Source organism: Thermothelomyces thermophilus, chromosome 3, assembly GCF_000226095.1.
Source record: "Thermothelomyces thermophilus ATCC 42464 chromosome 3, complete sequence".
Taxonomy (NCBI): Eukaryota; Fungi; Ascomycota; class Sordariomycetes; order Sordariales; family Chaetomiaceae; genus Thermothelomyces; species Thermothelomyces thermophilus.
Genome location: NC_016474.1, coordinates 1,399,760 through 1,421,870, shown reverse-complemented (window position 1 = coordinate 1,421,870; position 22,111 = coordinate 1,399,760). Strand labels below are relative to the sequence as shown.

Here is a 22,111-nt window from a genome sequence, read left to right as displayed (position 1 = left end):
GCATCGTCGGCTTAGCCTCAATTGAAACTGGCTTCTCACTTAGCTGAGTTAGTTTACAATATAGAGTTGATCATCCTTCTGAATGTCCACTCCGTAGTGTGTACGGATCACTCCGTACGTACTGACAAAGACGGAGTACACTATCTTATCTCTTCACTTTTGACAGATCCACTTGGGGTTCTTGGTCGGCCCTTTCCGAGCTGTCACAGAAAATAGCGCGCGGTCAGTGGAGGTCCGATGGGCCCGGACCACCAGAAGCAGCCCATGTTAGCTTTCCCAAAACAGCCTAGCTCCTGTTCAACAAGCATCACAGTCCCCCAACGCCAAAAAATGGGCCGCCCTTTTTCTCAAGACTGCTGCAGGGTCAGCTTTGCACGCAGGAAGCAGAACTTTGCGATTTCACAGAATCCGCTGTTTCTTCTGTTTCTTTCTCAGACTGATTTCCTCCCCACCTACCTCCTCCACTAACCTCGCTCATATCACATCGCATCTCGTCACACAATGTTCTCGCGGGCCGTCCGGATATCGCGGGCAGTGCCGATCCGCGCTGCTCAGCGCGCCCAAGCTGCTCCCATCGCCGCCGCCCGGAGGACAGTTACCACCAATGCTGCGTCGGCGCAGGTCGACAAGACCTCCATTCCGGAGGTAGGCTTTCAATTCAATTGATACGTCGGCGTGGGATCGCGATATTGCCCTGGTTTAGCCAACTGGGCTGAGCTCGGGTGGTCAATCAGCGTGTTACTAAAGTTGCTGTTTGGAAAACAGTCCGATGACGAGCCTTTCCACATCAGGCTCAGCGATGAGAGCTTCGAGACCTACGAGCTCGACCCGCCCCCCTACACGCTCGAGGTAACCAAGAAGGAACTGAAGGACATGTATCGCGACATGGTAGTTGTCAGGTATGCAGTGCCAACCTCCTGGGAATTCTGCATCGGACCCGCCAGGCTGACATCTATGCTGGATAAAGGCAAATGGAGATGGCTGCCGACAGGCTATACAAGGAGAAGAAGATCCGGGGTTTTTGCCACCTTTCCACCGGTCAGGAGGCCGTCGCCGTCGGTATTGAGCACGCTATCAACAAGTCTGACGACGTTATCACCTCGTACCGATGCCACGGCTTCGCGTACATGCGTGGTGGTACTGTCCGCTCCATCATCGGTGAGCTGCTCGGCCGCCGCGAGGGCATCGCCTACGGCAAGGGTGGCTCCATGCACATGTTTGCCAAGGGTTTCTACGGCGGCAACGGTATCGTCGGCGCTCAGGTCCCCGTCGGTGCCGGTCTTGCTTTTGCCCAGAAGTACACCGGTGGCAAGAAGGCTACCATCATTCTCTACGGTATGGATGCTCACTCACAAATCTCGGGACTTGATCTGTGAGACAAACTGCTGACTTTTCCATAGGTGACGGTGCCAGCAACCAGGGTCAGGTCTTCGAGGCTTTCAACATGGCCAAGCTCTGGAACCTCCCGGCGCTGTTCGGCTGCGAGAGTGAGTCTGGGCCACGCAGTCACTGATGAATGAAATTGCAGTTACTGACAACTGCGCAGATAACAAGTACGGTATGGGCACATCTGCGGCTCGTTCATCGGCCCTGACCGACTACTACAAGCGCGGGCAGTACATCCCGGGTCTGAAGATCAACGGCATGGACGTGCTCGCCGTCAAGGCTGCTGTCCAGTACGGAAAGCAGTGGACTGAGCAGGACAATGGCCCTCTTGTTCTCGAGTACGTCACTTACCGGTACGGCGGTCACTCCATGTCCGACCCTGGCACCACCTACCGTACCCGTGAGGAGATTCAGCGCATGCGGTCCACCCACGACCCCATTGCCGGCCTCAAGCAGCACATCCTGGATTGGGGCGTTGCGAAGGAGGACGAGCTCAAGGCCATCGACAAGGAGGCTCGCAACCACGTCAATGAGGAGGTCGCCGCCGCCGAGGCCATGCCCTTCCCCGAGCCTACGGCCAAGATCCTGTTCGAGGATATCTACGTCCGTGGCACCGAGCCGCAGTTTATCCGGGGCCGGACGCCGGATGAGGTTTACTACTTCCATTGAGGAACGTGCGGAGCCGACAGCTTGCTTTAATGGATTCCACCTTGGGAGGACAGGTTTCATACCGGGACTGCGAGGTTCTGAGCGAGCGTTAGGGAGTTTTGCTGTACAGTATCCTAATCTGCTATAGAGCCTGGGAAGGTCGTGAAATTGAGGTTCGGGATGGGAAGCTTGAAATTTTTTTTTCAGCTGTTGCCTGCTTGGTTAAGACTTAACTACAAAATTCAACTTTGCGATCGAGAGCTGAGCGATCGAACGTTATGAATGTCACGAACAACTTCCACCAAGGTAGCGGCCCCATTGATGGCCGGTGCTTTTCTGTTGGGCGGCTCACTCATGTGACTGTGCACTTTACGCGACCCCTGTAACCAACTGCTGCCTTCGCCAAAAGTCGCGTCAAAGCGCGTCACCACAAGCGACTCGAGCTCAACGATCCACGATCGCCAATTGCCTAAATCACGACCCAATCGCAGCCATCTTTTTCGGCTTTGTTGCCTGATTGAACTGCCTGCACCGCCTCTCTCGGGAACCCTTATCAATTACAGTGGTCGACCTCCGTCTTTCGCCACACGACTTCGACATTTGGAAAGCGTTAAATGCTCCCATTGCCTTTCCTTCTCACTCCCTTCCCGCGAGCCTCCGTCCAGCCACGCAAAACTGGCTCCCCGACTCCCCCATCTCTACTTCGCTGATTCCCTCTGCCGCTCCATCACCGGGACTCCTGTGACTTCGTCCCGCCGCTTCTGTCGCGGACATCTGCCTCTAACCGTCGCCGTCGACCGTCGCTCGTGGCTCTCAGCCCTGAGTCTGAAGCGCCAGGTTACCGGGTGGGGACGCAACGGAACAGAAAGCGGGCACGGCAGACAAGAGATGGCGCGCAAGCAGGCTACCCTGGGGTATGTGAAGAGCGGGCAGACTACCTTGGGGTTGGTAATCACATCTGCCGCAAGGGCTCCGTTATTATTACTTATTTTATGTTATTTTCAGCTGTCAGGTTGCTAGGCGCGGTTTTGGCTGACACGTCGTTAGCAAGTTTTTTGGCCAGGCAAATGGAGCCAAAGGAAAGCCGGCGCCAGCTCAGCAGACCAAGTTGAGGTTCTCGACCAAAGCAGGCGATGAGAAGAAGGAGAATGACGAGGAGGTTGTTCCGAAGAAGGAAGAGGTGGCAAGTGAAGTGGAAGACAACGAGAGCGTAGGGTCGGATAAAGGTACGGGGAAAGGGGACATCGAGGGGATTATCCGCGCTAACAACGCTGGGTCAACAGAGAACAGCAAGAAGAGGGGACGGCCTGCCAGGCCGGCGGTTGCAGCTAAAGAAAGCAAGGCTGATGTTGAGGAAGATGCTGAAGTTGCGGCACCCGCAAGCAAGCGGCCTAGAAGGGGAAGAAAGGTCGTCGTGGACGAGGACGAGGATGACGTAGAGATGGAGGATGCGCCAGAGCCGGAGCCGAAGAAGGCAACGAAGGCCTCTTCTGCCGCCAGAACCAAGTCGCCGAAGGGAAAAGATACCGAGCCCGAAGTCGCCGCGAAGACAGAGGCCGAGGAGGATACGCCTGAGTCGTCATCATCTGAAGTTGAGGAGGAGGAGATGCAAGACGAGGAGGAAAAGCCCGAAGTCGCAGCCAAGGCGCGCCAGAAGGTCCAGGCCACTCTCAAATCGGACGTCAAGCACCCATACCCCGACTGGAAAGAGGGCGACCCAGTGCCATACGCCGCGCTCTGCAAGACCTTTTCGTTGATCGAGCTCACCACTAAGCGGCTCGAAATCTTGGCTCACTGCTCGCTGTTTCTGCGCCAGGTTCTCAGGCTTACGCCGGACGACCTCCTGCCGACGGTCCTGCTCATGGTCAACAAGCTTGCTCCCGACTTTGCTGGCATCGAGCTTGGCATTGGCGAGTCGCTCATCATGAAGGCGATCGGCGAGTCTACCGGTCGCAGTCTGGCAGTCATCAAGCAAGATCAGAAAGAGATTGGCGATCTCGGCTTGGTTGCCGTCAAGTCTAGATCGACACAGCCGACCATGTTCAAGCCGAAGCCGCTCACTGTACGAGGCGTCCACAAGGGTTTGATGGGAATTGCCACAGTGACTGGCAATGGGGCGCAAGGCAGGAAGGTGGACGGCATCAAGAAGCTCTTGTCGGCTGCCGATGCCAATGGAACGGGTAAGGTGGATATCACCAAAGACAAGGGCGGCCCGAGCGAGGCCAAATACATCGTTCGCTTCCTGGAGGGCAAGTTGAGACTTGGTCTGGCGGAGAAGACGGTCATCGTTGCGCTCGCACAGGCTGTTGTCGCGCACGAGGCGTACCAAAAAGGGACGGTCCCGAGTACGAGTGATCTCGAAAAGGGCGAGTCGATTCTCAAGACGGTCTACAGGTTCGTGCTCGCTCTCACTCCTGAAAGGCGTTCTTCGATATTCTTGCTAACGGTGCGCAGCGAATTGCCCAGCTACGATATCATCATCCCTGCAATGGTGAAATACGGAATCGAGAACTTGAGAGAACACTGCAAGCTGCGCCCTGGCGTGCCTTTGAAGCCCATGTTGGCGAAGCCGACAAAGGCCATCACTGAAGTTCTCGACCGCTTCGAAGGCCAGACCTTCACGTGCGAGTACAAATATGACGGCGAGAGGGCGCAGATCCACTACGTCGCCAAGGACACGGATGAGCAACTCAGCCAGTCGGCAATGGGTGCCACCAAGGAGGTCGGCAAGGGTGTGGCTGCCATCTTCTCGAGAAACTCAGAAGATCTCTCCAAAAAATACCCCGACATCCTCGCTAAGCTGCCAACCTGGGTCAAGGAGGACACCAAGAGCTTCGTGCTGGACTGCGAGTCCGTAGCGTGGGATGTCAAGGAGAAGAAGGTCCTCCCCTTCCAACAGCTCATGACGCGCAAGAAGAAGGATGTCAAAGTGGAAGACGTCAAGGTCACGGTGTGCGTGTTCGCCTTCGACCTGCTCTATCTGAACGGCGAGGCGGTCGTGAAAAAGTCACTCAGGGAGCGCCGCGAGCTGCTTCAACAGGCGTTCCAGCCCGTTGAGGGCGAGTTCGCCTTCGCCACATACATGAATGGGCAGGAGTTGGACGAGATCCAGGCGTTTCTCGACGAATCGGTCAAGGCATCTTGCGAGGGCTTGATGGTCAAGATGTTGGATGGCGAGGAGAGCGGATATGAGCCGAGCAAGCGCAGCCGGAACTGGCTCAAGGTATGCCGTTGTCTCGCTCCTTTGAGCAACCAACTGGATGTCACTGACGCCCCTTTCAGATCAAGAAAGACTATCTATCGGGCATTGGCGACTCCCTGGACCTCGTCGTCCTCGGTGCCTACTACGGCAAGGGCAAGCGCACCTCGGTTTACGGGGCCTTCCTGCTGGCGTGTTACAACCCGGGTACCGACACGTACGAGACGGTGTGCAACATCGGCACGGGCTTCAGCGAGGCCGTGCTCGAAGAGCTTCACAAATCGCTCTCGGAGATTGTCATCGACCGACCAAAGCCCTTCTACTCACACAGCTCCGGCAGCCAGCATCAGCCCGATGTCTGGTTCGAGCCCAGGTATGTGTGGGAGGTCAGGACGGCCGATCTGACGCTCAGCCCGCGGTACAAGGCCGGCATGAAGGAAGGGGTTGACCCGAGCGGGGAGAAGGGCATCAGTCTGCGGTTCCCCCGCTTCATCAAGGTCCGCGATGACAAGAAGCCAGACGAGGCGACCACCAGCAGGCAGGTGGCCGAGATGTACCGAAAACAGGAGAGCGTGGCCAAGAGCAAAGGGCCAGCGGTGGATGATGATTTCGAGTATTAGGAAGGGGGATCTCTGCGTCACACTCCGTATATATATCGTCGCATTCTTGGTTTGGCGTTGTCCACGGTATTTGTTGACGGTCGGCATATTCGAGATGATAATTCCCCCCCCCCCTTTCTTCCAAGTTGCTTTGCCATTGTTCTCGTCCCATTGGCCTGATCTCCCCGTTCTCGCGAGTTCATCTAGCCGACGGCCTCTTCTCGATAGACATGGCAGCGCCAAGTGGGAGAGGCTTGACTCTGATCATGTTCAAGCCGGACCAGAGAGACCCCGAGATGACGAGCTGCTGGATGGCCAGATCGCCTTCTCAGATATATGGCTTGGTCGGAAGAGCAGTCCAGTCCCCCGCCGGACGGGAACCGGATTCCGGTCGTCGGCATATAGTTAGCGTTCGATGGAACGCCTGAAGGGTGCTCTGTCCCCTGAGGGCAGAGTGTTCGGGGGCTTTCCCACTCTTCTAAAGATCGCCCCTTATCGAAGGTCCGCGAGAAGACACCCGGCACACTTGCTGCTCCTCCGGAGTGAGAGACATTGCTGGGGTAACGTCTACACGCAATCGCGATTGGTTGCGCTAGGATCCCTCGCTCACCCCGATATCGAGCAGGCGTCGATCTCTATGGCAATCGCCAACCGCGCCATGAACCCCCCTCGTCAAGTGGTGGGAGACAGGCTAGCTTGCTACCTTTTAGAGAACGTTTAAAAATCGAAAATTATTTGTGTCGTTTGGGGAGAGAGAGAGGACCCGGGCGGACATCGTCGTCACCGCTGGCAGGTGCAGTTTTTAGCCCGCCCGCCCGTTCGGCAATGTATGTACGTACATACAACCATACAACCGATAAGCTCTGGAGGGGAACGGCCTCAGATCTCCTAATGTGGAACGAGATGGCAGCTCCTCGAACCCACAAGAGAGCAATGATGGCTGTGCGGAGCACACAAGTAGTAAACAAAAAGTCAAGAAGAAGAAGAAGAAGGAATGGAGGGAGGGAATTGAAACAGTGTAATTATGCCAATCAGACAATCCTAACAGAACAGTGACAAAGGCTGCTAGCAAATTGGGGCCCAAACCAGCTGGGAATTGGAGCAAACAAACCCAAGTTCCCCCCTCTCTCGATTCCCCCCCTCTTCGTATTTCATCCCATTTTCATTTTCTTTTCCCAACCATCTAGATACCTACTCATCACTCATCAGAGAGAGGCAACATCAAACCACCTCCTCCCCGCCACAACCTCCCTCATCTCCCCGACCCGCCCGAGCAGCCTCTCCCTGAGGCCATCGCACCACATCTCCTCCACCAGCCGCCCTTCGCCGCCGCCGCCGCCGCCGCCGTCGCCCGACGACGCATCCATCAAACCCATGTCTAGACCCGCGCCCATCCCCAGCCCCATCCCAACCCCCATCTGCATTCCCATGCCCATCCCCGCACCGGCCTGAGATGCCCCTCCCGGCTGGGCGGAGACGATGCCTCCCAGCTCGCGGAAGAGCCGTGCCACGGCAAGGAGGGGAAGCCAAAGCAGGTCTGGCTGGGCCCACCCGGGGAGGGGAACGGGAGTATTGTTGCTGTTGTTGCTGCTGCTGCTGCTGTTTTTGTTGCCTTCGGGGGGGAGGAGGGGGAGAGGGAGGAGGACGAGGAGGAGGAAGTCGAGAGCGCGGCAGACGTTGCCGGCGATCTGGCGAACCTGTGGCAGGGAGTAGCGCATCGGGTCGAGGTCTTGGAGGCGCGGGGGGATGGGGAGGGGAGTGAACATGGAGGGGGTGGTGCTCTGTGGCAGCTGTTGTTGTTGTTGCTGCTGGTACTGGTGCTGCTGGTACTGGTGCTGGTGGGGTTGGTGATGCGGGAGGTACGACGGAGGGTTGGAGGTGGTGGTGGTATCCATGACGACGACGGCGTCGATAACGGCGGCGAAGTAGAGGCGCCAGATGGTGGGGTAGAAGAGGACGAGGGCGGCCCAGTAGTAGGACAGGGCGAGGGCGGTGTGGTTGTCTCGGAAGATTAGCGGATTGAAAGGGGGGTTAACCCTCGTCACCGTCGAGTCAGAGAGCCAGAAAAGCGGTTTTCCCCCAGCTCCTCCACCAGCGCTGCCGGACATTGACGGGTGTTGCAGGGAGGTATACCACCGGCCCATCTCCATCTCCAGATCCAGACAGTCATTAAGCAACTCCTGCGCCATCAGCCGACGAGCGAAGGTAGGCTCCTGCGAGAGGACGTGGTCCGCACGAGGAAGAAGAGAAGCTAGGACGGCGAGGTTGTCGAACAACCGGTCGAGAGGGGCTTTGGGGTGAATCTCGAAAGGGACGGAGAGCCATTGGGACTCGGCAAGAAACGTTGGGGTGCGGTTCAGAAGGGCGGTCATAATCTGTTGTTTTTTACAAGCCGTGAGAGTCTGGATGGGGCTGACGGCAAGAGCAGGGGGGAGTGCCAGTAAAGCCAGACTTACAGCGTTGGGACGGTAGAAGCGGGCGAAGAAGTGGTGGGCGGGAAACGAACGGAACTGTTCTGGAGCCGCCCGGAGGACATTGTCGCTTTGGACGAATGGATCCTTCCAGTGTGGTTGGTTGGCGAAGTAAGGGTCGTTGCCATGCTGCGCGTGGTGAGTTGGGAGCAACACCCGACCGCCAAGCTCGCATTCTCAACTCACCTGATAAAGGAACATGCAGACACTATGTGCCACTCCCTGTCCCTGATCGGGAGCAGCGAGATGCACCAGGCACCGCGGTCCCAGCCGGAGCTCCTCCGTTCCCATCCCGAGCTGCACATCTGGCGTTCCATACGCCGGCAGCGAGAGACAGGAACCACCGCCCCCGCTCTCCCTCACCACAACACCCGCCAAATCTGTTCCCAGACCGGCAAGCTGCGTCGAATACCTCCCGCGACGCTGCCGAGGTCGACGACAGTCTAGCTGAACGAGGTCATCCCAAGCCGGTCTTGGCTCCCCATCAACCACAACTTCGACCACAGTACCGCTTTCTTTTCCCTCATCGCCACCACCACCACCACCCACCGATTCCTTGGTAACGAGCGTAGACGACCTGGATCTCGCCTTCTTGCTGCCGCTTCCGCTGCCGCTACTACTACCACCAGTACTACCACCCCCGGTTCCCGAAGCCTTGTTGACGACCCTCGGGGGGTGCGAGGAGCAGCGACCGCGGTCGTCGAGGGTGCCGATGATGAAGACGGTCTCGCGCTCATAGCCGGCGCAGATGCGGCCGCCGTCGAGGCATTTTCGGCAGTGGGGGCGCTGGTTGTCGCACTGTTTATGATTGTGTTTTTGTTTTGTCAGCTGTCATGGGGATGATCTGGAGGGTCTGTGCGAACCACCACGAGTGATGAATGAGTCGGGCTTGTTGAGTCTTGTAGGTATGTTTGTTTTGTTCGCGTCACGCCGCCTGTTTCGAAAGGGGAATGGATGGGAGGAAATGCGGTGAGAGCCAAGGAGATGAGGTGTGATGGAACGGGAGGGGGGGTGGTAGGCGACGGCGGCTCGTCCCGTTTCTTTTTCGCTCTCGGGCGGGCGAGACACTCCGTTGCCGACGTACCTTTACTCGGCGGAGACGGCATGCTAGAATGAATGTTAGCAACCTTTTTTCATTGTGAGGGCGGGCGGTAAAGGATATCCATACTCTCGCAGCCTTTGTATTTGCCCGGAACTCCCACTTTGTTTCCTAGGTTAGTGAAATGAACTCGCAAATTGTCTCCCGTTATGGCAGCGCTGGCCGGTGCGCGCCGCCAGTAGACAAGGACGGCATCACGGCAACAAGAAAGAGCCGAATTATCTCTCCAGGGAAGAGACTCTCACCCATCACGGATCAAAATTATAGCGTGAAACCGGTGTGTCTTCGCCAGGGTGTCCGACGATGATCAACGTGGGCGAGACTTCCGAAATAAAGGAGTCTTCGCCGTGCCTCTTTTGTATCCGCCGAAAGCCCTGGTAGACCTTCTATGAGCGTAAAAAAAAGGGGGGTTGCAATTGGCCAACCCTGGCGAGTGGTGATTTCGCGCAGTAGGAGTCAGCATGGCGTGGGCCCCGGACACGAAAAGGCGGACGAAAAGCTGACGCCCTGGGAGAGGGATGCCATTTAAAAACCTGGTACTATTTCCTTTGCGTTAAAGACCCGGAGGTAACCCCAGAGCCAAGCACGCGGTCTCTCTGCGCATGGTCGATGAGGCCTTCGAACAATTGCGACAGGAACGGGCAGTTCCACGTGGGAAAAAAATGCCCTGACTAGCTGAAGAAGGATGCTTAGATCATGGAGTGCGTCATGGAACCCGCTGGAACGGGGATGTGGCCGCCGGTAATAGACCTTTCCTGGGCTACGAGCTAAGGTAGTTCAACCCACATGATACAGACGCTGATCATCGTCGTGGCAGCCGGCGACTATGTGCACGGCCTCGCCATGACCGCTTGGGAAATAGCGCAGGGGAATGGGGTTTCGGTTACTGAACAACCTCCCGGCGGAACGAACGGGGGGATGCGACTGTTTGAACGAGCTCCAGAGAAAGATTGGCCAAAAGCAGGGCCAAGTAGTGACGGGGCGCTAAGAAGGTGCCTGGGCGCTCATACTGCGTACTCGAGGAATGAATGAGCCCTACCATAGGGCTGAGGAAGTTAGCAGGAGCAGGGGTCTGCAGCCCGTTTTAGCCGTCGGATGGCAGGGTAGTAGCGCGCGAAGAACGAATAAGCCACTGCTGCACTAGTGTAATCCGTACACTACCCAGCGTGGAGATTGGCCCACAACACGACTGGGGGTGGTGTGGCACAGAGAAAACGCCTTTGGGTATGCGCCTTTCGCAATCTGCCCAATGAGATGATAGCCGAGACCTCCAAAGGTCAATAACTCAAATCAAGGACGGGACGGCGGAATGTTGCTAACACCCCGAGTTTGACTGCTTCTAGCTCTGGCGTCAGCAACAGTGGCTGCCTCTTTGGTGATGGGAAATTTCTCGTGACGACAGATAGGCGAAGTTCGGATGTTGACCGGTGGCAACGTCGGGAATCAACAGTATCGCTGGCTAAAGTATGTGTACTGTATAGGAAACAGGAAAAAAAAATATATCTCGATGCAGTTTACACTTCGGTCACTAGGGTTGAGACACCGATAGTTACCAAGTTGTTGTTAAGATTTTGCCTCGAACATCGCGAATTCTCAGAGGTACTTGTAGGGGTTTAAGATGCCGTTCTGCAGTGTCGTCAGCCCATTGGGTCCACAAATCCGGAGAGGGAGGAAGGGGAGAAAAAAAGAAAGAAAAAAGGTGATTCCTACGGGATCAAATGTGGTCTTGATGTTCTTCATCAGCCCGACCATCGTGGGATTGCGACTGTAGCCAATGAACTTCTTCTTCATCAATCCCAGGCCGTGCTCGGCGCTGATGCTGCCCTGCCGCTCTGCGATCCACTCGTAGACGAACGGCTCCAGGACCTTCTCGACCCGCTCGTCGAACCGCCTGGTGGAGACGTTGAGATGGAGGTTCGCATCCCCCATGTGACCGTAGCCAACTACGGCACGGACGGGAAACTCGTCCGTGTCGCCGATCAGGCCGGCGGCCTCGACGCGGGCGCGCGTGTCCTCGACCAGCTGGTATAGCTCCCTGAGCGGGATCGAGACGTCGTACTTGTAGGTGCCGCCGAGGTGGCTGAGGGCTTCGGGGATGCCCTCGCGCCAAGCCCACAGGGACCTGATCTGCGTCTCGTCCTGCGCCAGAGTCCCGTCCGCGACGATGCCTTTCTCCATGACGTCTTCGAGGAAGGCCTGCAGCTTCTCGCTGTCGTGGTCGGCATTGGAGCCGCTGGTCTCGATCAGGCAGTAGAACGGATACTCGCCCTCGAGCGGGCGCTTGTTGCCGGTGACCTGGCGGACCAGCGCCTGGCTGCTCTCGTCCATGAGCTCGAAGGCGGACAAGATTTCGGACAGCTGGCCCTTTGCCTCGCGGAAGGCCCGCTGGACCTGCTCGAACGACTCGAGCCCGAAGAAGGCAACGTTCTGGGCCGGGGAGCGCTGGGGGCACAGGATCGACACCTTGGTGATGATGCCGATGGTGCCCTCGGCGCCGATGAACAGCTGCTTCAGGTCGTAGCCCGTGTTGTTCTTGCGCAGCTTGCAGAGATCGTCGACGACGGTGCCGTCAGCGAGCACGGCCTCGATGCCCAGGACGTTGCCGTGCAGGCTGCCATAGCGGAGCAGACGCAGGCCGCCCGCGTTGGTCGAGACGTTGCCGCCGATCTGGCAGGACCCCTTGGCTCCCAGATCCAGGGGGAAGATGTAGCCCTTGCTGGCCAGGAACTGGTCGGCCACCTCGAGGATGCAGCCGGCCTCGGCCACCAGCGTGCCGCTGACCTCGTCAAACTCGAGGATCTTGTTCATGCGGCCCATGTTGATGACGATCTCGTCAAAGACGGGCACGGAGCCGCCCACGAGGCCCGTGTTGCCGCCCTGGGGGACGACAGCGAGCATGTTGTCGTTGCAGTACTTGAGGATCTGGCTGACCTCCTCGGTGGAGCCGGGCTTGAGCACCAGCCGGCAGTGGCCTCGATACTTGCGCATCCAGTCCGTGTTGAAGGGCTCGATGTCGTCGGCCGCGTCGCTGCGCGTGACGCCGTCGATGACGGCCGACTCGCTGCCAAGAAGCTGCCGGAAGTATGCCACATGTTCCTCCGTGAGCTGGGCGAAGCGACTGTCCCGCTTTAAGTCCGGGTAAGTTTCGCTCGTCAACTTGCCCTGGACGGCGGCAGCGGGGCTTGTCTTCTGAAATTGCTGGCGGCGGGAGTTGCTGAAGCAGCGAGCTGGTGGTGATAGCGACCGCCGCAGCGCGCATTGTCGGCTGATACTAGGACAAGAGGCCCTTGTCAACTTCAACCTCCTCAGGACCGGCGTCAATTGTTGGCGGGCGGCCATGGTCACGACTGCACCGTGTGTCGGGAATAAATAGCCCTAAAAAAAAAAAAAGAAAATTGGAATAACCAAAATGGCTAGAATTGTCAATAACCAGTCTACTAGCCAGTGACACACTCAACTTAAACCCACTGACAATCAACAGGGCCGTTGCATGCCCAGAGTTGCGATGAACTCAAGGAAAATAAAATGAGTTCCTTTCATGAAGTAGGAGGCAGCGACACCGGCGATAGCCTCCGGTTCGCGGTTGTTGCATGTTTGGCAGCTGGCCGTTTCTGACGGGCCGTTGTCGGGAAGCCATCCGGTGGGGGTCTGTCTCGGTCGCGCGCTCAACCCTAACCCTGGATTTACTATCTTCCAAACTAATGTTCTGTACTAAGGCCACGGCCCCTACTGCCCTGTTTCCAAGTCTCAAACCATTAGTACTACTAATTAACGGGCCGCAACATGGTGAAGGAAAGTGTATCTCAGAGAATTTTGTGTTGGAACCAGACATCCATGGGATCTGAGCAGAGGTTGGTAAACTTGGAGGGTAAGGGTGAGTAACAACAGCAACGAGCTGCTTAGCAGCGCTCCTTGCTTTCCTCGTCGTTTGTCAGTGGTCACTGCCTCGAATAAGTCTGCAAGCTACTAGAATCGTAACTGGAGAATGGGCAAGGTATTGCAAAGACGGTCTTTCCACGCTACTTTTACATTATCGAGATGTGTTTGCTTCTCTATACCACCCCGACTCCTGTGCGTGTGTGTATACTTGTTTGTTGACTACTCGGTTATTCGGTTCTGGGTCGTTTCCCACCCTGCATCCCGACTCCCCCTTCCTTTTCACCAAGCGTTTCCATCAGCCGATGCTTTGTAGCTGTTGTCTCTGACCTCTCCATTCTTGCCCGTAGGCGTACTTGCTCAAAGTGAGATAGTCCAAGAAGAAAGAGAGACAAGCCCTGATACTCGACCCTGCAGATTAAGCAGTTCGTAAAGCGCCTGCATTAACGAAAAAGTAGGCATGGAAGTCGCAAAGTGTGCTGAGATAGATATATAAGCGTCAATCTCGCTCTTCGTTTCTTCTCCTCCTCTTATCCTCCTCAACATCCTCAACACCTTTCCCACACTCTCCGTCTTCTCTTAGCCCTGCAAGCTCGGCAGTGGCTCGCTTGTTCCACATCTCATCTTATCCTTCTCGCTTCCTCGCACCGCAATTCAGCCCTGCTGCTTCAAAGATCCCTTCGACATCCTCGGCGCCTCAGATTGTTCCCGATGGACAGGGAGGGACTTGGCAGTCCCCCACTATCCCAGCAGAGGGAAGTTCATCATCGATGCCATGAGTCCGTCTTTCTTTGAGGCTCCACCTGACCTCTCTCGCAGCAGTGTTCCGTTCTATGGTGTGTTTTGGGAATCACCAGCTGTGTTGTTTATGAAGAACCCCTGATATGCCTCGGTACCGCCTCAGACCCTTTTCGACCGAGCTCGATAGAACCGGCCTTCTTCATATCACTTCCGTGGAAACGATCATCATGGGCAGCAATTGCTTCCAGCACCATGTTCGCCGCCCCAAATGAATTTGAAACCCTCTGATAATTTTTTTCCCGTGTTGATTTGAGGCCTTCCCTTTTGGCCAATTATGAGAAGCAGCAGCAATTGCATGCAATATGATGCTCGCGGTCCCCGGTGAGTGGGAACCCTACGATGCCTTCTACCACTCTCCGTGTTGTCTGAGGCCCACCGTTTTGGCCAATGATGAGAACCCGGGTAAGGTTGAGGGACCACTCACCAGCTTCGGCTGACGTCTGTACAATGCCTGTCTAAGTCAATCGTCGATGGGACATTCAGCCTCAGTTGCAACGCAGTCAGGTAGCACCACCAAAGGCGGGTCAACCCCTCTGAAGCATCATCACTGGCCGCCCATGCTGACCCAGCCCAAACAAAACAGGTCGTAGAACCCGGGAATGTCTCCAGCGATACAGACCTTGGTCGCTGGGTTTGCCAACAGGTGTGTGGACTTTCGTCCCAAGACTCGCCTCACCGTCCTCATGCCGTTCCGCAAGATGCACTGTTCCGAAGACTTACCACTTCTGGCGCTCCCTGATAGCAAGCCGTCACAGAAGCGAGTCCCCAGGACCGGAGCGACACGCCCGACGGAAGATGTTTTGACGCAATTAAAAACCTCAAGTCTCGGCCAACCGGCACGCCTGCCGCTATCGAAGCAGCGAAGACGCGTCCTGCAGCCAGAGAGAATCCCAGCTGCTCCAGTCAACGGAACACCACGATCGAAGAGAGCAATACAACTTTTCCAGAGAGCATGGGTCGTGATTCAAAATCTGTAAGCACACTTGTGCCTTGCTTCTGCCGTTGATGGCGACGATCTCTCCCTCCGGCCGGTTGGCTTGAGCCGCTGAGGTTGCCGAAGGGCGGGCCCAACTGGTGTTGATTTCAGCTTGCTCCAGGGCCGCCGCTCGGTAACCGCACACCAGTTGTATTGGAGCCGCGATAGCATGCTCCTGGCTCGACCGGATTCAAGCCCCTACTCCCCAAAGCACATGCTCAATTACCGCCATTAACATGGGAGTGGTGTGGCTCGATGGGATGTTTCCGCAATAACTGACGGTTCCTTTGCCGACGGAAAGTCTCAACGACTCGGAAATCGACGTTTTTGAGAAGTTCGAGAGCGAATCAGGAGTTGGTCGGTTGTTGAGCGCTGGGGCAGCTGCTCTGGTTCTGTGACGGATCGAGGTCGGATTGATGAGTGGAGAGAAAGGAGGGGATGGGAGAAGTTTCGTTCGTCATCTTTCACGATTGACGAAAGCTGTACGGAAATGTTGCCAGATTGTTCTGTTGATGGTCAGGGAAGTGCTCGGAATCGAAGTTTAATAAAAACAAGGAGTCGAGTTATTACCGTGAACATCACCTTAATTGATTTGGCATTGTACGTGCAACCAATGATACATGAGTAAAGGCCGGATAGACTGGCGAGGTATCAAACAAATAAGAATTCGACTTCAATGTCAGTGAGTTGAAATGGGATTGACTTGACGCTTCGAATCTCGAAAAACACGAGCACATTGGAGTTCCTGTCTAACTAATACCTAAATACCTGGTGGAATGTGAGCCGCGTGTTTTCTCTCGGATAGGTGCTAGGCAAGTAATATCTGCGTCACAGTTGTGCACCTCTTGTTTCAATAATAATCCGATGTGTGTATGGTGTACCTTCCTGTGGGAACTTAAAGTAGGTGGTGGAAGGTACGAAGTCCGTACATACATAGTAGTAATTGCAAGTTCACTCATGGCACTAATGCATTGTCAACAAATCGAGAGGTGTTCCCAGAGCTCTTTCGCGCATGAGCATGACTCTTGATTTTTATCAGTCGTGACTTCAATCCACTTTGACCTTCGTAACGCAGTGGGAATCCTCGACTTCTTCATCGTCATAGTCGTGAAGACCAAGGTGCTTCTGTAGGGGTTCTTTGCAGGATGAGGCGGAATCTTCTGATTCGAGAGTGATCTTGTTAAGCAAGGGTTGGGGTTGCGGCGAAGACTTTGGCTGGAGCTGCAGCGGGAGGAGTTGGTCGGAGCTGCTTTGGGTGGGTCAACTTGCTTCGGCGCGCTTCTTGGCAGCCTTGGAGCTTCGTCGTCACAGCTGGCAGCCTGCACCTCAATTGCACCTGAGGTCCCGCATCTCCAGCAACCACCAACCGCAACTCAACCAAGCAACTGACTGCACCACATCCTCCCGCCCGTCTCGAACCTCTGCACAAAGGGACCTGAATTTAGGGAAAAAAAAGGACGACGGAAACCCAAACACCACACGCAAATCATGGCTTCAGGATACGACAGAGCCCTTTCGGGTGAGTTCCTCCGGGCGCTGTCTGCAGCTCCACAGCCATCCTATGATCGCTAACCTAGCTCGCCTTCAGTGTTTAGGTCCGTCGCCATTACTTCGCCCCAGGTCTCCCAACAAGCCGCTAACCCGTTCATAGTCCCGATGGACACGTCTTCCAGGTCGAATATGCCGGCGAGGCTGTCAAGAGAGGTAATCAGCTGCTGTCCCCCGCCCCGCGCTGCACCATTTAAATAGCTGACAATGCCACGACAGGTACCTGCGCGGTTGGTGTCAAGGGCAAGGATGTGGTAGTCCTGGGCTGCGAGAAGCGCTCGGCCATGAAACTCCAAGACACTCGCATCACGCCCTCCAAGATCGGTCTCCTCGATACCCACGTGTGCCTCGCTTTCGCCGGCCTGAACGCAGACGCCCGCATCCTGGTCGACAAGGCGCGGTTAGAAGCCCAGTCGCACCGCCTCAACCTCGAGGACCCTGTCACGGTCGAGTACATCACCAAGTACGTCGCCGGCGTGCAGCAACGGTACACCCAGAGCGGTGGCGTCCGGCCTTTTGGTATCAGCACCCTCATTGTCGGTTTCGACAAGGGTAGCGACACGCCCAGGCTTTACCAGACCGAGCCGTCGGGTATCTACTCGGCATGGTAAGCGTGCGAAGCGTTGAGAAGACGCGGGAGAGGGGAATACTGTGGGACTGACACCTGCCGCAGGAAAGCCAACGCCATCGGCCGGTCGAGCAAGACGGTCCGGGAGTTCTTGGAGCGCAATTACAAGGAGGACATGGACCGCGAGGCGACAGTGCGGCTAACGATCAAGTCACTGCTCGAGGTGGTGCAGACGGGTGCTAAGAATATCGAGATCGCCATTATGGCGCCCGGCAAGCCGATCGAGATGCTGCCGGTCGAGGACATTGAGAACTACGTCAAGAACATTGAGCAGGAGAAGCAGGAGGAGGCGGCCAAGAAGAAGACGGGCAGGACCCCTGGGACAGGCAGCGCCGCCATATTGACCCGGGGTACCCAGGGCGAGTCGAGTGAACAGTAGCGTGGAGGATAGTGGAGGGCAACGACGACCAGGGATGTCGGCTCCAGGAGAGGGTGGTGATGAGATTGACGGCACAAGGGGCCATGAAAGCTGAAGCCTTCTTCTGTAAGACTATACCAACGGAATGCATGCGATCACGGCGAAAACACAAGGTGCCTCTGCGCCTGTCTCCAGGCTTCCCACTCTCTATGGAATTTAACTCCCCACGTTCCGGGTATCTTGCTTAAAAATCTCACGCTCAAAAGCACATCGATCACCAACCGCTCCTTCCTCCAGCTAGCTGTCTTGCCGGAAGTGCTCAACCCAGCTTATCTGCGTCCCGATCGGGGTCAAAGATCGTAATCTTGTCAGTGTGCTTCGGCTTGACCCTGTCATCCTTGATCATCCGGCTGTCGATGCGCACGTCCTCGCCTTCGACGCTGATGGCCGGCTTGGGCGTCACGGCCTCCAGGACGAAGTGGTTGTCGCAGTGCGGGCAGTACTCGTCGGCCTCCTCAAACTCGGACGCGTCCTTGCGGAAGCACTTCTTGCACTTCTTGCAGGCAAACGTCATCTCGAAGCGCTGGAGGAGCGGGTGCGACTCCTGTTCGGCGTGGCACTCGGGGCAGTCGAACCATTTGCGGCCTGAAGAGAGGAAAAGGGGTTAAATTAAATCTCAGCTAGGAATTTCTTTTGATTTACACTGTGTGGGAATGGGGGAGCGTTTGCGTACAGCATGGCGAGCGAATCGAGACCTGGGCGTTGAGAATGTGTTTACTGATGGAGGGGGGGTTTGTTTGTCAGCTTAGCTGAGAACAAGAGGATCGACCGAGGAGGAGGGAAGAGGTTGCACTCACCACATTGTGACGGTCAGGCTATCTTTCCAGAGCGAGTGTGTTGCCTTATGATGATGGAAGAGAACTGTGCACACAAGATCGTTGCTTGTGCAGGTGTTGTTTGTGCCTGTCACTGTTGCCCCAGGACTAATCGGAGTACGGAGTACGGAGTAATCCGTACATAATTAGGGATTACAAGTCCGGTGAACCGCAAAAGTCGGACCAAGAGAGCCAAGAGTGACAAGGGCTGTGGTCCGCTGTGGATCCGCGGGGCTCGTCTGGTCGGGAAACTTTGGTGGGGCCGCTCCGAATCGACCCACTTATTACTAATCCTCGAAGGCAACAAGGCGACTTTAAAGCATAAGCAAACCATCATTCTACTTCTTTAGCCTGCATTCAGCATTTCATCCGTCAACCATTCCCTGCCTGCCGCCATCGAGTACGCGGCTATCCTTAACCGTACTACTGAGATCTCAGCAGCGGGAATTTGTACTCGAAAGCCGGCGCCCATAGTGCTGAGAAATTGGCTTGGAGATCAATCCCCTCCCGCTGCGACGATGCCGCCGAAGCGCAAGGCGCCGCCCGGGCAGGCGGGCGCGGCCAAGGCAGGGCGGGCATCTGCCATGTCGACCCCCGGCCCGGCGACTCCGCGTAGCCTTGACAGCTCGGTGATGTCGGACGGCGATGAGGACTTTGACGAAGACGTGTCCGAAGAGCAAAGGGAGCGCGAGGCGATGCTTTCCAAGGAGGCCGATGAGTTCGTCAGCAAGTTCACGCTGGGGGGCAAGCGCCTTCAAGGGCAGAAGGACGACATCGGGAGGGAAGTCAGGCGATATGACGCCGCGTCGCCCTTTTTTAGAAAGCGGGATTTTTCCCACCTTCCGCTCAAGCCCGATCATCAGAACCGCCCGTTATGGATCGACCCGGACAGCTGCACCATCGTTCTCGAGCGGTTCAATCCGCTGGCCGAGCAGGCCACCGATTTCCTCATCACTATCGCTGAGCCCAAGTCGCGCCCTACTTTCCTGCACGAGTATGCTCTGACGCCGCACAGCCTGTACGCGGCCGTGTCGGTGGGCTTGCGACCGAAAGATATCATCAACACGTTGGAGCGTTTCCTAAAGACCTCGCTGCCTGATATCGTTCGCAAAAAAATTGAAGATCACACAAGGAGTTTTGGCAAGGTGAAGTTAGTCCTCAAGCACAACAAATATTACGTAGAGAGCGCGGACGCCGAGGTGCTGCAGACCCTCCTCAAGGACAAGGTGATCGGGGCGCTCCGCGTCCAAGGGTCCGGCGACATCACCACCAGCTATGCGCCTACCATGGGTGGTCTCGTCATCCCGGGGACGCAGAACGCTGCCGGCGTCCACCAGGCAGATCTGAAGCCGGGTGAGAAGAAGCCTGGCGAGGGTAGCAACGTCCCCAACGAGGCGGACCTCTTCACCGCTCTAAATGAAGAAGATGACGATGACGATAAAGAAGCCGTCCATTCGTTTGAGATCTCCGATGCCAATGTCGAGACCGTCCAGAAACGCTGTCTCGACATCGGCTACCCCATCTTGGAAGAATATGACTTCAGAAATGACGACGTAAACCCGAATCTGGAGATTGACCTTCGCCCCAACACCCAGATCCGCCCGTATCAGGAGAAGAGCCTGAGCAAGATGTTCGGCAACGGCCGCGCCAAGAGCGGCATCATCGTCCTGCCGTGCGGCGCGGGCAAGACGCTGGTCGGCATTACTGCTGCTTGCACCATCAAGAAGGGGGTCATCGTCCTGTGTACCAGCTCCATGTCTGTCGTGCAGTGGCGCCAGGAATTCCTCAAGTGGTCCAACATCAACCCGGACGATATCGCCATCTTTACTGCCGAGAGCAAGCAAAAGTTTTCCGGCAGCACCGGTATCATCGTCACCACGTACTCCATGGTCACCAACAGCCGGGAGCGGTCTCACGATTCCAAGAAGATGATGGACTTTTTGAGAGGCCGCGAATGGGGCCTGATGCTCCTGGATGAGGTCCACGTCGTCCCGGCCGAGATGTTCCGGCGCGTCATCTCGTCCATCAAGTCGCACTCTAAGCTTGGACTCACGGCGACGCTTCTACGCGAAGATGACAAGATCTCCCATCTTAACTTCCTCATCGGCCCCAAGCTTTACGAAGCTAACTGGATGGAGCTGTCGCAGCAGGGCCACATCGCCAAGGTGCAATGCGCCGAGGTTTGGTGCCCTATGCCGACCGAGTTCTACGACGAGTATCTCCGTGCGAACGCGCGCATGAAGCGCACCCTCTACGCCATGAATCCGCGCAAGTTCCAGGCCTGCCAATACCTGATCAACTATCACGAAGCTCGTGGCGACAAGATTATCGTCTTTTCGGACGAGCTTTACTCCCTCAAACAGTACGCCCTCAAGCTCAAGAAGGTCTTTATCTACGGCGGCACCTCCCAGGCGGAGCGCATGCAAGTCCTCGAGAACTTCCAGCACAACCCCGAAGTCAACACCCTGTTCCTCTCCAAGATTGGCGATACCTCCCTCGATCTGCCAGAGGCGACCTGCCTGATCCAGATCTCGTCCCACTTTGGCTCCCGCCGTCAGGAGGCCCAGCGGCTGGGCCGCATCCTCCGCGCCAAGCGCCGCAACGACGAAGGGTTTAACGCCTTCTTCTACTCGCTGGTCTCCAAAGACACCCAGGAGATGTACTACTCCTCCAAGCGCCAGGCCTTCCTCGTCGACCAGGGCTACGCCTTCAAGGTCATCACGCAGCTGGCCAATATCGAGAAGACGCCCGACCTGGCGTTTGCCACCCCTCAGGAGTGCCGCGAGCTGCTGCAGCGCACGCTGGTCGACAACGAGCGCGGCGTCGAGGACGACGTCGAGACGGACGATCTGTTCGGTAAGACCGGTCGGAGTCGCGGCGCCGGTTCCGGGAACGGCGTGAAGAAACCCGGCAACGGGGTGCGCCGGACTGCGGGGATGCTCAGCGAGCTTGCCGGTGGGCAGGACATGGCATATATCGAGCAGAACAAGGCGGCAAACAAGGCGCTCAAGGCGAAGGCGAAGAAGGGCGCTGGCAGCGAAGGGCAGAGCAAGTTTTTCAAGAGCATCCAGAGGGAGAAGGAAAAGGCCCGGGCTCGGGCTGGGTTATGATGAGGCCACTGTTCTTGTTTATTATTGTCCTCTCTCAAGGCCGAATGTTGGTAAATTTGGTTGTTTCGAGCCATCAGCTCGCAGACACGGTGCGCCCGCCCTGCCTTTCAGGAATAAGGAAGGGGGGGGGGGGGGGGGTTGGATCTTGTATAACAGTGGAAACGGGTCACAGTACCCTCTCAGGGTTGGGGAGGCTTTGACAAAACCGGCGTTAATAGAACGGGCTAACGGTGGCGAGGGTAGCTAGTGCAAGTCATTACAAGGCGCATGGCTCTGAGAGCCATGAGAATGATGTAGATGGCCGAGTGTTTAAATCCGTCGGCCATGCTTCGTTAGGATCAATTTGGTTCCCCCCCATATACCACCACATACCAATACTTAGCGGTTGTTGTCTTGATCGAGTGATGACAATGATTTTAGGGTGTATATTTTGGACTTGCGCCTCGCCTCGCAATGGGGCCCTGAAGAGAGAGTCCCATACAAATGAGAGCCCTCGGTATCGTGTCTAGCATACCTCCTTGTGGAGTCACCCACGAC

At 56.4% G+C, this 22,111-nt stretch overlaps 6 protein-coding genes across 6 annotated transcripts; 4 read left to right on the top strand and 2 right to left on the bottom strand.

The window, feature by feature from the left end:
• The first annotated feature begins 227 nt into the window (after window positions 1-227).
• MYCTH_2303832 (uncharacterized protein) lies at window positions 228-2,438 on the top strand. The gene is made up of 5 exons (XM_003662750.1): window positions 228-645; window positions 766-899; window positions 968-1,335; window positions 1,401-1,487; window positions 1,547-2,438. Exons 1-5 carry the CDS (start codon window positions 502-504, stop codon window positions 2,053-2,055), a joined length of 1,242 nt encoding a protein of 413 aa, XP_003662798.1. The 5' UTR covers window positions 228-501; the 3' UTR covers window positions 2,056-2,438.
• A 17-nt stretch (window positions 2,439-2,455) lies between these two features.
• On the top strand, window positions 2,456-6,050 carry MYCTH_2303831 (uncharacterized protein). The gene is made up of 4 exons (XM_003662749.1): window positions 2,456-2,948; window positions 3,082-4,428; window positions 4,489-5,257; window positions 5,317-6,050. Exons 1-4 carry the CDS (start codon window positions 2,923-2,925, stop codon window positions 5,851-5,853), a joined length of 2,679 nt encoding a protein of 892 aa, XP_003662797.1. The 5' UTR covers window positions 2,456-2,922; the 3' UTR covers window positions 5,854-6,050.
• A 780-nt stretch (window positions 6,051-6,830) lies between these two features.
• On the bottom strand, window positions 6,831-9,797 carry MYCTH_2303828 (uncharacterized protein). Its single transcript, XM_003662748.1, has 6 exons — window positions 9,648-9,797; window positions 9,472-9,504; window positions 9,388-9,410; window positions 8,490-9,101; window positions 8,289-8,432; window positions 6,831-8,207 (listed from the first exon to the last, which is right to left on the bottom strand). The coding sequence occupies exons 1-6, from the start codon at window positions 9,649-9,651 to the stop codon at window positions 7,038-7,040; spliced, it is 1,986 nt and encodes a 661-aa protein (XP_003662796.1). The 5' UTR covers window positions 9,652-9,797; the 3' UTR covers window positions 6,831-7,037.
• Window positions 9,798-10,840: 1,043 nt separating this feature from the next.
• Window positions 10,841-12,938, bottom strand: MYCTH_2303826 (uncharacterized protein). The gene is made up of 2 exons (XM_003662747.1): window positions 11,113-12,938; window positions 10,841-11,028 (listed from the first exon to the last, which is right to left on the bottom strand). Exons 1-2 carry the CDS (start codon window positions 12,739-12,741, stop codon window positions 10,996-10,998), a joined length of 1,662 nt encoding a protein of 553 aa, XP_003662795.1. The 5' UTR covers window positions 12,742-12,938; the 3' UTR covers window positions 10,841-10,995.
• Window positions 12,939-16,469: 3,531 nt separating this feature from the next.
• MYCTH_2133968 (uncharacterized protein) lies at window positions 16,470-18,530 on the top strand. Its single transcript, XM_003662746.1, has 7 exons — window positions 16,470-16,574; window positions 16,644-16,650; window positions 16,707-16,759; window positions 16,823-17,210; window positions 17,277-18,234; window positions 18,323-18,366; window positions 18,447-18,530. Exons 1-5 carry the CDS (start codon window positions 16,544-16,546, stop codon window positions 17,608-17,610), a joined length of 813 nt encoding a protein of 270 aa, XP_003662794.1. The 5' UTR covers window positions 16,470-16,543; the 3' UTR covers window positions 17,611-18,234; window positions 18,323-18,366; window positions 18,447-18,530.
• A 272-nt stretch (window positions 18,531-18,802) lies between these two features.
• MYCTH_2303821 (uncharacterized protein) lies at window positions 18,803-21,954 on the top strand. Its single transcript, XM_003662745.1, has one exon. It carries the CDS (start codon window positions 18,983-18,985, stop codon window positions 21,572-21,574), a length of 2,592 nt encoding a protein of 863 aa, XP_003662793.1. The 5' UTR covers window positions 18,803-18,982; the 3' UTR covers window positions 21,575-21,954.
• Window positions 21,955-22,111: the final 157 nt, after the last annotated feature.

What these genes read in the sequence shown, in the direction of transcription:
- MYCTH_2303821 (XM_003662745.1), top strand. Translation starts at nt 18,983, where the DNA reads ATGCCGCCGAAGCGCAAGGCGCCGCCCGGGCAGGCGGGCGCGGCCAAG.
- MYCTH_2303831 (XM_003662749.1), top strand. Translation starts at nt 2,923, where the DNA reads ATGGCGCGCAAGCAGGCTACCCTGGG. An exon ending in CGCAAGCAGGCTACCCTGGG is followed by an intron (nt 2,949 to 3,081) that starts GTATGTGAAGAG and finishes ACACGTCGTTAG; the next exon opens with CAAGTTTTTTGGCCAGGCAA. An exon ending in GCAGCCGGAACTGGCTCAAG is followed by an intron (nt 5,258 to 5,316) that starts GTATGCCGTTGT and finishes CGCCCCTTTCAG; the next exon opens with ATCAAGAAAGACTATCTATC.
- MYCTH_2303826 (XM_003662747.1), bottom strand. Translation starts at nt 12,741, where the DNA reads ATGGCCGCCCGCCAACAATTGACGCCGGTCCTGAGGAGGTTGAAGTTG. An exon ending in TCAAGACCACATTTGATCCC is followed by an intron (nt 11,029 to 11,112) that starts GTAGGAATCACC and finishes ACGACACTGCAG; the next exon opens with AACGGCATCTTAAACCCCTA.
- MYCTH_2303832 (XM_003662750.1), top strand. Translation starts at nt 502, where the DNA reads ATGTTCTCGCGGGCCGTCCGGATATCGCGGGCAGTGCCGATCCGCGCT. An exon ending in CGCGACATGGTAGTTGTCAG is followed by an intron (nt 900 to 967) that starts GTATGCAGTGCC and finishes TGCTGGATAAAG; the next exon opens with GCAAATGGAGATGGCTGCCG. An exon ending in GGCGCTGTTCGGCTGCGAGA is followed by an intron (nt 1,488 to 1,546) that starts GTGAGTCTGGGC and finishes ACAACTGCGCAG; the next exon opens with ATAACAAGTACGGTATGGGC.
- MYCTH_2303828 (XM_003662748.1), bottom strand. An exon ending in CAAATACAAAGGCTGCGAGA is followed by an intron (nt 9,411 to 9,471) that starts GTATGGATATCC and finishes CATTCATTCTAG; the next exon opens with CATGCCGTCTCCGCCGAGTA. An exon ending in TCTGCATGTTCCTTTATCAG is followed by an intron (nt 8,433 to 8,489) that starts GTGAGTTGAGAA and finishes CACCACGCGCAG; the next exon opens with CATGGCAACGACCCTTACTT.
- MYCTH_2133968 (XM_003662746.1), top strand. Translation starts at nt 16,544, where the DNA reads ATGGCTTCAGGATACGACAGAGCCCTTTCGG. An exon ending in CGGCGAGGCTGTCAAGAGAG is followed by an intron (nt 16,760 to 16,822) that starts GTAATCAGCTGC and finishes ATGCCACGACAG; the next exon opens with GTACCTGCGCGGTTGGTGTC. An exon ending in TCGGGTATCTACTCGGCATG is followed by an intron (nt 17,211 to 17,276) that starts GTAAGCGTGCGA and finishes CACCTGCCGCAG; the next exon opens with GAAAGCCAACGCCATCGGCC.